The 12,101-nt window shown below is 38.9% G+C and overlaps 1 protein-coding gene across 2 annotated transcripts; it reads left to right on the top strand.

Annotated features, from left to right (window-relative positions):
- The first annotated feature begins 7,271 nt into the window (after positions 1-7,271).
- LOC145770021 (trimeric intracellular cation channel type B-like) lies at positions 7,272-12,020 on the top strand. Of its 2 annotated transcripts, none has more exons than XM_082581602.1 (6): positions 7,272-8,316; positions 9,006-9,133; positions 10,029-10,170; positions 10,282-10,438; positions 10,600-10,717; positions 11,038-12,020. In XM_082581602.1, exons 2-6 carry the CDS (start codon positions 9,053-9,055, stop codon positions 11,197-11,199), a joined length of 660 nt encoding a protein of 219 aa, XP_082437728.1. In that variant the 5' UTR covers positions 7,272-8,316; positions 9,006-9,052; the 3' UTR covers positions 11,200-12,020. The 2 variants fall into 2 exon arrangements, with proteins under 2 accessions (XP_082437728.1, XP_082437727.1); XM_082581601.1 differs by lacking the exon at positions 7,272-8,316 and adding an exon at positions 8,440-8,794.
- Positions 12,021-12,101: the final 81 nt, after the last annotated feature.

The following is a 12,101-nucleotide window of genomic DNA, read 5'->3' as shown; positions in this document are numbered from 1 at the left end:
AGAAGAACAAGGCAGGCAAAGAAAACCCCACAAAGAAATCCTACCACGGGCAAAGCCATTTCAAGCGCAACGCACCAGGCCTTGCACGACTCACAAAATAGATACAACTTGGCGATACGAATCAATGACGAAAACAAATAAAACAAACTAGCAAAAACAACATCATCATCTTGCGGAAATTCAATTATACCCAGGGAAGTTATGTCTTGAAGATATCAAGCGTGCTTTGATATAAATTTGCGTTGATAAAGCGATAATTTTATACCCCACTCAGCTAAACTCGTCACCTCCACACCGATCCAACGTTGGCAAACGTTGAATTAATGCAAAAATGACAGGCATCGCTAGCTGGGATGTAGTAGTGGCATGTCACAGTAATATGAGAAATTTGGGTTACCATATGTTTTACACGTTAAACTATAATAGAAATGAAAAAAAAAAAATTCGACATATTACGTTAGAAAAAATAGATAAACAAACAGACAATAGCATGACGATCCAGTCCAAATAGATTTCAAATAGAAATTCTGTCATATAAAAAAGTTGTCTGCTCTGGACTGAAATGTAATTAATTATCATTAAAATACAGTGTTGTACGTTGACGCTGAGGCTAGCGCCGTCAGTTTATTTTTTAGTTGACGGAAGTGATAGCGCCGTCAACTATTTCGCCGATTTTAAGCGTCAAGCGCTATGCGTCATTTTTCGTTTTTATGGAAAATCTCGTTTCACAATGAGAGTTAAATTTTGTTTGACGTTTTGACTTTCAGACTTGTTTCAAGTTTGTTTATCGTATCCTGGGTTAATCGGAGTTAAGAAAAGACGAAATCGTCTTTCGCAGCTCGAAACAGTCTCAAAAACCAAACTCGTCAGAAGTCGAATACTTTCGTTTTGTGAGACCTTGGTTAAAATAGCGCTAGAAATTAGCGCTGACGCCGTCAATTTCTTTAAGTCTTAAGAGCTTACGCAGTTACTTTACGCCGTAAAGTTTTTAGGCAATTCGCGCTGACGCCGTCAATTTATTTCATTGACGCGTACAACACTGTTAAAATACAACTTTGAATTGTGCAAATTAGTTATTTTTGTCATCAAATTGTTCATAAAGTTATGTTTTCTGGTAGCCTAACTGTATTTTTAAAAGCAGTGCTGCCAGACCTTTTTTACATTACTTGTACTAAAATTAGTAGGTAGCTTTAATTTTTGGTACAAATTGTTGCAGTGATAATCTTTCTCCATAAATTTCTTTTACATACGAATGTTTTTTATTTTTCTCACTTTGGGAACCATTTTGGTGAAATAATAATTGCATTTAAATCGCCAAAGATTTATTTCAATTGCAACTTTTGTGAAACCTTTAGAAATTAAAACCGTTCAGTTGCTGTTTTATTTTTGACCATCACAACAAAAAATAAGCAACATATGCCAAACATAGCAGAGGTTTAGAAAAAGGTAGAAGTGACAAAACAAAACGTGAAAAAAATCTGAAATCCTATCACTTGTTGAATGTTTTTGCGTGTTTGTAATAATTTAAATCGTTCTTGTTGTACTTGCAGCTTGCAAGTGTTAATTGTAGGCCTATTTTTATAACCGACGAAATAAGAGTTTTCTTTTTTTTTTCTTGTACCGACTACAGCTTTGCATTTGTACACTTTCATGTTGTGGTGTAGCGCGTGTCGTCACGCACCACACCTCTCTTGCCGACAGCGCAGTGTGGGTTTGCCGATTGCCTGGCTTGGCTTCTCTTGGTTTCTTTCGTGTTGGTTCATTCTCTAGTTTTCAGTTAACAGTGTAGCAGTGCAATCAGCAGTTTAAGTAGAGTCTTGTTTTAGTTTGTCATTTAATACTTTCTGTTAACATTCCTTAAAGCTAGTTTTCAATTGCAGGATATTCACGTTTTAAGTTTATTAAAGCCTACTTTACTGAAATGAGTTTGTTGGTTTCAATGTAGGTCATGTCACATGTTATTATTCAATGCAATCCAGTATCCTCACATTCAACTTGTAACCTTCATTGTGTCTGGCAGCACTGACGCAATCATAGACCTTCTGACGTCACATTGCATATAAATTGATTCGCTTGTGCTGAATCGTTCTTTTTAGCAGCGCTTCCACTTTGGTGGTAATTACCATAATTGTGGAATTTTCATCATGCTTGTGGTAAAAATGTGTTAGGGAACGTTCAAATATTACGTAACGCCTTCGAGGGGGAGGGTGGGGTTTATGCAAAGCGTTACGTTAGCGTCACATCGGGGGGGAGGGGGTTCAAGCAAAACGTTACGTAACGCTTTCGAGTAGGCTACGGAATGGTAGTTTTTTGTGCTGAATTCGTAGTGAAAAAGCGTTACATGGGGGAGGGGGGGACTGAAAAAAGCGTTACGTTGGCGTTACATGGGGGAGGGGGGGGGGTCAAAAATTCGGAAAAAAAGCGTTACGTAATATTTGAACGTTCCCTTAATGAAAAATTTGTGGTAATTTAGTGGTAATATAGAAATTTTGTGTGGATAGGTTGCCAAAATGTGGAAATTATAAATTTTGAAAGTTTGACATAAAATACTATAAATAAATAAGAGCATTTAAACTGCTGTCTTCCGTATTCGAACAGATATGTAAAAAAAAAGTAGTTATAATACCATGCCACTAGCATGTTCCGCTGTTTTCGGTTTGATTGTGGAATGCATCCTGACTTTTGACTTTGAACGTAGGGCAGGCCCGTAGTTATACATTTTAGCTTGGTGGGGGCTCAAAAGCTGTTGCAAAGTAAAAGGCTATGCACCAGTGGCGGCTCGTGACTTTTGGCCATGGGGGTGCTGTAAATGGTGATGTTACATATGACGTCATAAAGTGACAGGAACGAACAAGCGCCGAATGCGTGAGCCTTCTAGGGTGGTCTGGGGGCATGCCCCCCCAGAACATTTTGCACTTTTATATGCTCTAAAATGCCATTCCTGGTGTTTTCAGGACAAAAAAATGAAAACTTTAAGCAGTTGAAAATGTGGATTTTTAGAACTTTGAAACAAAGAGCACGAGGGATCAGTATCGAGCACGAGGGATCAGAGAGAGAAAGCAAAAAATTAATGAATGTCATCACGGAGGTTGAAGATACTTTATTTCAAGAGCTCTGTGCCTCTGAAAAGAGCAATGTTGGTGCAGTGGACCTCACTAAAAGATTTAGGCTATATATGCTAAACCATCACAGCACGCTTAGAATAGTGATACCTTTCAGAGTAAACGTTTTCAAGGCATGTTTTTGAAATACAACACACCAATACCATCCAGCGCGGCTGTGGAACGCATGTTTTCGTTTGGAAAGGACATTATGCGTCCCAAACGCAGCAGATTGTCAGACAAACGTTTTAAAATGCTTATGTTTCTACAGAGAAATAACTAAAAGCTTTGAGCTTGGAGGGGGGCATTGCCCCCCAAGCCCCCCCCCCCCAGCAACTACGGGCCTGACGTAGGGTGAACATGTGATCATATTCATAGTCAAGATGTCTTTCAGATTCTAGCTGCGGTGTCAAGTACAGTACTTTGCTTACTTATTTCAGACGATTTAATAACTGTTAATGGTACAGTTAATAAACTGAGTAGTTGTTTTAGACCAGTGTTTCCCAAAAATTTTTTTAATAGCGCCCACCTAAGACAACAAACAGAGCATCAAACGCTCCCTTCGGCAAAAAAGTAAAACCAAAGTTTTTTTTCTATTCATCACAACTTAAAGTCCAATTCTAGTGAGACGGATGAGGTTGGTGCAATGTCTCCGTCCCCGTCTAACCATGTCAAGACGGTTTCTTTTGTTATCCAGAAGTATTGTCACGGCACTGAAAGCACGCTGCACCAAGTATGAGATGGGAAAGGCAATGATAAAAAACTTTGACCCGATTCCACACGTGAGGGTATTTCTCTTTGATTTGGTTCTGCAGCCAGCCATTGTCCGCCCCGATAGCTCAATTGGTTAGCGCGTCACTTCTGGAACGAAGAAGCTTCAAGATCAAGCGGCGCTGGTTCGACTCTCGGGGTGTGCGCTTGAGCAACGCACGTTAAGGACTGCTCTCCATTCAGCGGCATCTAATGAATGGAATAGTTCCCCGGCAACAAGACTTCAACAATCGGAAACTTCACTCTGTCAATCTCGGTGACCGGGCCTGCGTCAGTGATTCAAAGCCTCTACAAGTATGCGAAACTGCCAGGATTAAGCTCTGCAAGAAGCTTTCCCAGTCCGAGGATAAAGATTCAGTCAATCAATCAATCAATCAATACAAGATGTTGAACTTCGGTTTGTTTAAGTGCGAAATCGCTTTGCAATGTTATCAGTTTCTCCTCAAGAATTCCATGTTCGGAAATATCACAGAATGGGTCGATTATACACTATCCAGTCATGCATTTCTAACGGGAATACATCCTGAAATTGCACTCCCGTGTCTTTGTGTGCTGTACTTCTTCAAGATGATTGCTGTACGTCTCTACATCAACATCAGATATGCCTTTGTCACTGGTATCAAGTTGATGCAAGCTTGAAAATTGGAAAAATTCTCGTCTAGCTAAATTTTGCTGATACAACACGAGCTTACTTCGTACCCTGAAGGGATAATTTTAATTCATTAAATTTGGAAAATGTGTCTGACAAGTAGACGATATCATTTCTCACAACCAGGACGTCATTCGCAAGGCCAGGGTCACAACTATTCAGAAATTTTACGATAGTTTCAAACAGCGAATAAAATCGTGCAGGGCAATTTCTCTTGGAAAGCCATCGTATTTCGGTGTGGGGCATTAAACGCTCAAAAGTTTCATCATTCTCATTGCACAATCGTTTGAATAAGCGTGTATTCAGAGCGTGCGCTTTAATTTTATTCACTGCTTTTTTGACATTCTTCAAAAATAGATTAATACGAATGCTCGATCAAAATACTCTCGGATTGTAAAATCGGATTTGCGTAACCGCAGTGCTTCAAAGTAAGTCATGCGTTACGACCTCAACAAACTTGTAAGGCACTGCGAAGCGACGTTGCCAACATAATTGCCACAATATCTGCCACAGAGCTCTTATAGTCACTGTCTTTTGTATTTCTTTGAAGTGAAACATGACAAAAAAATGCTTTGCAGTCATCTTCTTGTAACTGCCCCGATTTAATCTCAGCGCCCCCCAATCGCCCACTTTGTAGCCAGCGCCCCCTTGATGGTCGTAAACGTCCCCAGGGGGGGGCGCTGGCGCCCACTTTGGGAACCACTGTTTTAGACCTTATTTTACACTACATAGTGTAAATATAGTCAAATAATAGCGTTGCCTGATAAAGAATTCTGTCTTAATTTGAGAAAAGTTTAAAGCTGTTGAAAACAAAAACTTAATTGCATTTTGGAAGCTTTTTTAGTTCTAGGTAAAGATCGAAACCCTAACCTTATTCCCAAGTCTAACCCTTACCTTAACCCTTTTTAACTTTAATCCTAACTCTGGCAACACCTGATTGTAACCACGGCAAAAAGTGGATAAAAATAGCCACTTTGTTTATGCAAAAGTAAGTCCAAATACGGTTAAAATTACGGTAAAAATGTGGTAATCGGAAGACAAATGTGGTGATACAAGTGTTACGGACAATATCTGTACAAATCAAACGTCACATAAAACCGTTGTCTACTGAACCTGACGTCTTCCGTCATATGGACTATTGCTAGAAATAAGCAAAGATTGCATCACCTTTGTCACACCTGTGAAGCATTACATCATCGTTAAATCTTGAGTTACGAGATATGGTGTAAGCCAAATCTAACATGTGCTTGAATAGTTTCATAATGCTTATCATTATTACGTCACAGAAGCTGCTTACGTGCGTTTGAAATATTGCAATCTATTCTCGTCATTCTTAAAATTGTTGCTTGAAAGGTTGGTCGCATATTTAACTGTTTTGCTTAGTGCTTGCCAGCTGGACGAAATTTCCGTCTTTATCTCAGTAATTTGTATTGTAGTGACAAGTTTTAGTGGGTACGGTGTTGCGTCCTATTCTTCGACAGCCTTGGGGCTATTTTTACAGAAATACAATTCTTGAATAGACGTTTTCAGAAGAGTGTTTCTTTCGGTCACTGCATACAGACGAACGGATCCGGGGACTTTAGGCTATGTTACAATTTTGCCACGAAGAGATTATGGCTTACCGTTGTGACCAACAAGTGGTAATCTAGCTTTGTAAAAGTGGAAGCACTGCTTTTTAGATCAACATACTTCTGGCGGACGGGCGTGACGTTTCTAGCTCTGCTCTGCTCGCTTCAACACGTGGGGCAATACAAAACTGTACTTACTGACATCAACGGCTGTTTAACCTCAGCTCCCAACCAGAAACGCAGCTATCATCAAATCAAGCCAGAACGTTACACTCTCTTTTCTAGGCTTGGTGGCTGTGCATTTTTAAGACAATATTTTGCAAACACTATTTTATCGCTCCAAAACAAAACTTCGTTATCGAACTTTTCATCAAATCTTCTTATGATTTAACTGATGATCCAATAGTAGGCTATGCGTAGTGTAATAAAACATTTAATTTATAATAAATTGATTTTTCTGATCTAGTAGTGTGATACTGTCTACTTTGTTTTAACTGTTCTATAGATTCATATTTTGAAGTTTAAACCATTTGGTTTCGTTATCTTTTCCTTTTATTCGTCCCAAATTCGTGTGTTTACTTTATCACTCTTTAGCCTACATGTTCGCGCCAGCAAATAAAAAAAGAAAATTGCGACACTTTTTAATCTTAAATGGGCGTAAAGGCCACAAGGTTCAAATTAACACGCACTTTAAACGTTTAAAGGGTAGACGTTAATATCTTAAAATTGATTCAAATATAGGAGCAAAATGGTTGGAACGCCTGGTTAATCTAATCAAAAAATAAAGAGCCCAAAATGTAGATACTAAACTCATGTTCAGCAAACAAACGTTTCGAAAACTATACTGTCTTCATCTTCAGTGTTATAAACGTTGTTTACAAAGCCACTGAAGATGAAGACAGTATAATTTTCGAAACGTTTGTTTGCTGAACATGAGTTTAGTATCTACATTTTGGGCTCTTTATTTTTTGATTGATTGAAATATTTTTTTCACTATTTTCACTTTGATTCTGTTTAATTTGTGATTATGATGAAACAATTCCTTACAAAATTTAATTATATTCTAACAAAACGAATTCTGTCGCCATGGAAATGCAATGAAGCGAAAAATAAAGATTTTTATTGAAGTCGTCTTCTCACTCAGATCTGCACGTGCTTGGTTGTTTGTGTGGATAACAATTTGAGATACATAGCGTATTTCAGGTTGTTCTGCAAATAATAAAAATTGCTGAGGAGAAGTAGAATTTATTTTTTTAGAAGCTGAAAATAAGTAGCCTACTGGTAGTTTTGGTTAATTATATTGGTCTGCATTGAGCTACAACTTGTGGGCAAGGCTTAATACTATTTCAGTAGGCTACGGTAATAGGCTGGGCGTCTTTAAATTGAGCATACCTCGCAAGGTTGGGCTTGTACATTTGGTAATTAAGCTATGATCCTGAGGAAAGTTTGTACATTGTCATTTGATACCATAGCAATGAGGTTTTCTTAGTCTGTATAGAATAGTTAGACTGGGCTGTATTAATTATGTGCAATGGTAACTAGGCTGTGGTCTTGAAGATTAATCAATGGCTTACGGTTTGTCAGAAACAGGAATTGTAGTCCTACTTGTTATCATAGTTAATTGCCACCCTTGTCATGGCAATAAAGTTTTTTCCTACTGTACCATCCTAATAAGTCTGTTTGTTTGTGGAGTGTGTGCAACTTAAAGACGCTCAGTAGGCCTATAAATTTAAGTCAAGCTGATAAATTTTTGACACATATTAGTTTGAAGACACTGTTATATTTGCAAATTTAACTAATTCTATAACACAATTACCGTACTTAAGCAGATGTTGCTTATGGCACTGCATATTGGTGGTACAGTAAATGCAACGTCAAGTATGTACCGTAACTTTTTGTAATATTAAAGTAACCTAACGGTATTTTAAATATCATATCTCAAAAATCTGATTTGGTTGAAATCCTAGCTCATACTCGGATTCAGCACCCTAAATCAGTTCTCAAAGTGTAAAAGACAAAAAAAGTTATGTATTATTATTTGATATAACACACATTAAGCTATGCACTACAAGGATAGGGCTCCTTCAAGTCCACTTATGGCAACATAGTAAATCACTGGCACAACATCAGCAACAAACAAAGCCTTTGAACCGTAAACCTAAATGGATAGGTTGATATCAGTAGTTCAAGCTTTTGCACACTTATAAAACTTACAGGACTCATCAAGGTAAGTATGATATTTTTTAGCAGAATGATATATCTCATCATCATCAACAACCAATTTTGATTATACAGGCCATGAATTAATCCTCATGTCGAAGGTGTGGCCTGTCTGTCTTGTCAAGAACGAAGTCTTCCCCTCCATACCTCGCGATTTATTGGGTTGGCAGAGTCCATGTTCAGGGCTACAAGGTCACGTTTTACAAGTTCATCCCAAGAATGTGATATCTGACATGTGATATTTTATTCAGATTCTCGCCTGCTTGCCTAAGGCTTAGCAGTAAAACACACATAGGGGAAAGTTGCACGTGTTCTGTCCTATGCCATTGATTTAGTCGTTTGATTAATAAACAACCTTACAGCCATGATCGAAGTAATTGAAAATCTCGCTGGTCAGATGGAGTTACTTCTGGCATCTCCGTTTCTTTTACCATGTGAAATTGCACATTACTGCATTGTTATTGGTGGAGTCAAACAACACTGGGGTCAGTGAGTTTTACAGAAAAAAAAACTTTTTGTGTGCAAAACCTGTTTCACTCAATTTCGAATTGCAGTAGTAGGTTTTAGACTGTATAATAGATTACTCAAGAACAATTTATGAAACAAATATGTAGTGCTGATGGAACAATTTCATTTGTTGTATATGCTAATGTAATTAACAGTGTTTCATGAAATGATTTGTTTGTATTCTCGAAGTGTCTTCGACGGCGCGGTCTCAACCACTGGCAACATGGCTCGCTTCGATGATTTGCTGCTTTGCTGGTGGAGTGTTGGTTCATGCCTGTTGTGGGAAATCTCCGTTGTCACCTTTCGCTAACTCTCAGGTTGGTGATGTCACTGGACATGGGTTTAACATCACAAAACAATGGTAGAGCTATATTCATGCAATGGGTGTGTTAAATCAAGGTGTTGCCAGATGTTTTTTAAAACTTTTCGGATATATATTTTTTTTTCCAGTAACAAGCTACCCGAAACTTGGTCATGCACAATTTCAAAATTAATTCAAAGCAATTTTGTCATCCACTCGTCAAACCATCTCAATACTTGCAAATTTAACTTATCTCAGACATACAACTTAATTTAACTTGTTCTACGCATGAAATTTCTTTTCTAAGCCTTTAAGTTTTTTTGTTTAGTTTAAGTTTTGAAAGTAAACTTACAATCTCATTACAAGGTGGCATAATTAAAAATCGTTTCACATCAATTTTGTGCAACTTCAAATTTCAGGTTAGTTTTCAACAGCAAGCTTTGATCAACGCTACTTTACCAATTTCATTAATCCTTTTTTCTAAACAGCATTTTTGTTATACCTACACTTCACTTGTCATTGTCAGGCAGTTGGTCATCTCGTAATTCTATGAATCATTGGTAGAAAGGCATTTTTTTCATGAATTTTCACGATTGGAATTTTCAAGATTACGTGTAACTTGCTCAAAGATTTGGGTAAGCAAGCCAATTGTTTGGCTTGGTTTTGAATCTTTATCCTCGGACTGACAAAGCCTTGATATGTTATTTCTAATAGTTTTGCATACTTGTAGAGGCTTTTGAGGCAGGGCCGGTCACCGAGATTGCCAAAGTTTTCCGATTGTTGGAATGTTGTTGCGGAGAAATTATTCCATCCATTCATTGAATCTTTTTTGGTTTCAATTGAAAATATTTCTTATGATTTCACTTTTGAGCTTGTCGTCATCAGCTACTTGCAACATTTCTTTGTTTCAGTCTGTGATATTTGCCACATTCATTTGGTGGCTCATTTTCTACTCCCCAAGATCCTTGTTCTCCACTTTGATGCAGTGGACTCCCCTATGGATTGCTCTTGTCATCCTCAAGGAGTTAATTCGGACACGAAAGATTATGAAAGGTAACATGCTGTAAGAGGCAAGATAAAGTATAGAATGCTAAACTTGTAAAACTTATGTAATGAACAGTTTCCTCCCTTCCACATGACCGCTAGCTACCTCTTTATTTCTAGGTGTCGCTATTGCGCGGTCTGTTTACCCATCTTCACTGCTCTTGTGCGCCGCCATGGGGATGGTGGCCGGATGCGGGGAAAGACTCATCAAACATTGCTTTCTGACGCTAAGGCATCAGTGGACAAAAGAATCCATAAGAAAATTCTCTTTGTCATTGTAAGTCTAATGACTTTGTGCAAATCTGTCTTTTTATGATTTGTGTAAACTTGTTCTATGAAACAAAACCTGTGAACTTGAGTAATTTCAAAGTTATCTGTGGAAGAATGACTTACATTGTTATGACGTTAAATCATTAAGAATCTGTATGTTATTTTCAGGGAGGCAAAGTCCTGCATCATATTTGCCCTCCTCTGCAATCTCCAGCTGATTGGAATTTTACCTGTAACCATGAGAATTGTCGCTCTGATCCAGGCCGTTGCCCTTTCCTTTGTCAACGTAAGTATCCCGTGCCACGTCATCATTAGCTTACCAGCCTCACGTCACCGTTAGCCTACCAGTCTCACGTCATTATCGGCATGCAAGACTGACGTCATCATTATCGGCATATAAGACTCACGTCATCATTTGCCTACCAGCCTCACGTCATCATTAGCATACCAGTCCCACGTAAGTATCATTATGTTGACGTCATACTTCTTTCATTATATGGGTTTCACTGCAACTTTAGAAACTTAAAAGGAAACTTATGCCAGTGGAAATTTTAGGCCAATGTAGCCTTCCGTTATGCTTCATTGATTCTCTTGTCACGTCACCAGGTTCTGGCGCGGTTCGATCGCGACTTAGATTTGTTTGTTCCCCTGGAGCGAGCGATCATCAGTCTCCTCATCGACTACTCTGCGTTCGACTCCCCACCTCCTCCCCAGCCACTTCGTGTCAAAACCTCCAAGTATTCCTCCAGACATTGGAAAGAGCAATGACGTCGCTTACGTTTGGAACGAAAAGTGACGCAACAGTGACGTCATTGTTTGAACTTAATCATTGCATGACGCGGTAGCAAAATTTCTATTTTGAACATTGAGAATCTTTTGAGCGACCAGTGTTGCCATTTTGACGTGGCCACCGATGCGTGAGTGGTATACTTCAAGTTGTTTTAACGATACACCGATCAACTATGATGTGAACCGTTTGGTGAGTTCTTGCTAGAAACTGAGTAACCAACATCGCTCACACTTTCGCCCATTGTGTTGCGTCATTATCGCCTACAGCTCTACAGATGCCGTTGCTGTCAGAGGTGGGCATCCGCTGCTTCTCGCTACCAGTCGATAAACAGTAACTCGCTCCTGCTACCCGGGTTAAAAGCAGTGCGCGCTCCCGCTATTCTGTTGTGCTGACACTCGAAAGCTCTATTCAAGTACCTTGTGAAGTCAGAATGGCTTTAGAAACAAATGACATTCACCTTCCGGCACCACATTCGTTTGTACTGCCTTTTCAACGTCGTTCTGTGGAAAACAAGTTCCAGGTGAAATTTTTATTCTTATGCTCCAGTGTTTCCTTCAAAAATATCTTAAAACTATTCATTTTTTGCACTATAACTTGGAAGTAGCGGGTAGCGAAAGCATGACTGGAGCAAATGTAGCGCTTCTACGCAACATTGGAAAAAAGTAGCGGCGCTATTGTTACTAACAAAGTAGCGCGCTACTGCCCACTTCTGGTCGCTACATGTAGCCCACCCTCATAACGCTGCAATGTCGTTGTATATTTCACGCCAACTTGTGCCAAATAAACAAACTGCACTGTGCTGCTCTATCGCTTTCATGATTTGTTGCACAATACCGATGGAAGCTTTCATAACATACTGACTGTTTCTATGCTAACTGGA

Source organism: Aplidium turbinatum, chromosome 5 (genome assembly GCF_918807975.1).
Source record: "Aplidium turbinatum chromosome 5, kaAplTurb1.1, whole genome shotgun sequence".
NCBI lineage: Eukaryota > Metazoa > Chordata > Ascidiacea > Aplousobranchia > Polyclinidae > Aplidium > Aplidium turbinatum.
This window is presented reverse-complemented; position numbering and strand designations above follow the sequence as displayed.

Bases quoted from the DNA above. Each gene is read 5' to 3' on its own strand.
- LOC145770021 (XM_082581601.1), top strand. From the start codon at position 8,674: ATGATCGAAGTAATTGAAAATCTCGCTGGTCAGATGGAGTTACTTCTG. The intron at 8,795-9,005 runs GTCAGTGAGTTT...GTATTCTCGAAG, and splicing joins TGGAGTCAAACAACACTGGG to TGTCTTCGACGGCGCGGTCT. The intron at 10,171-10,281 runs GTAACATGCTGT...CTTTATTTCTAG, and splicing joins GACACGAAAGATTATGAAAG to GTGTCGCTATTGCGCGGTCT.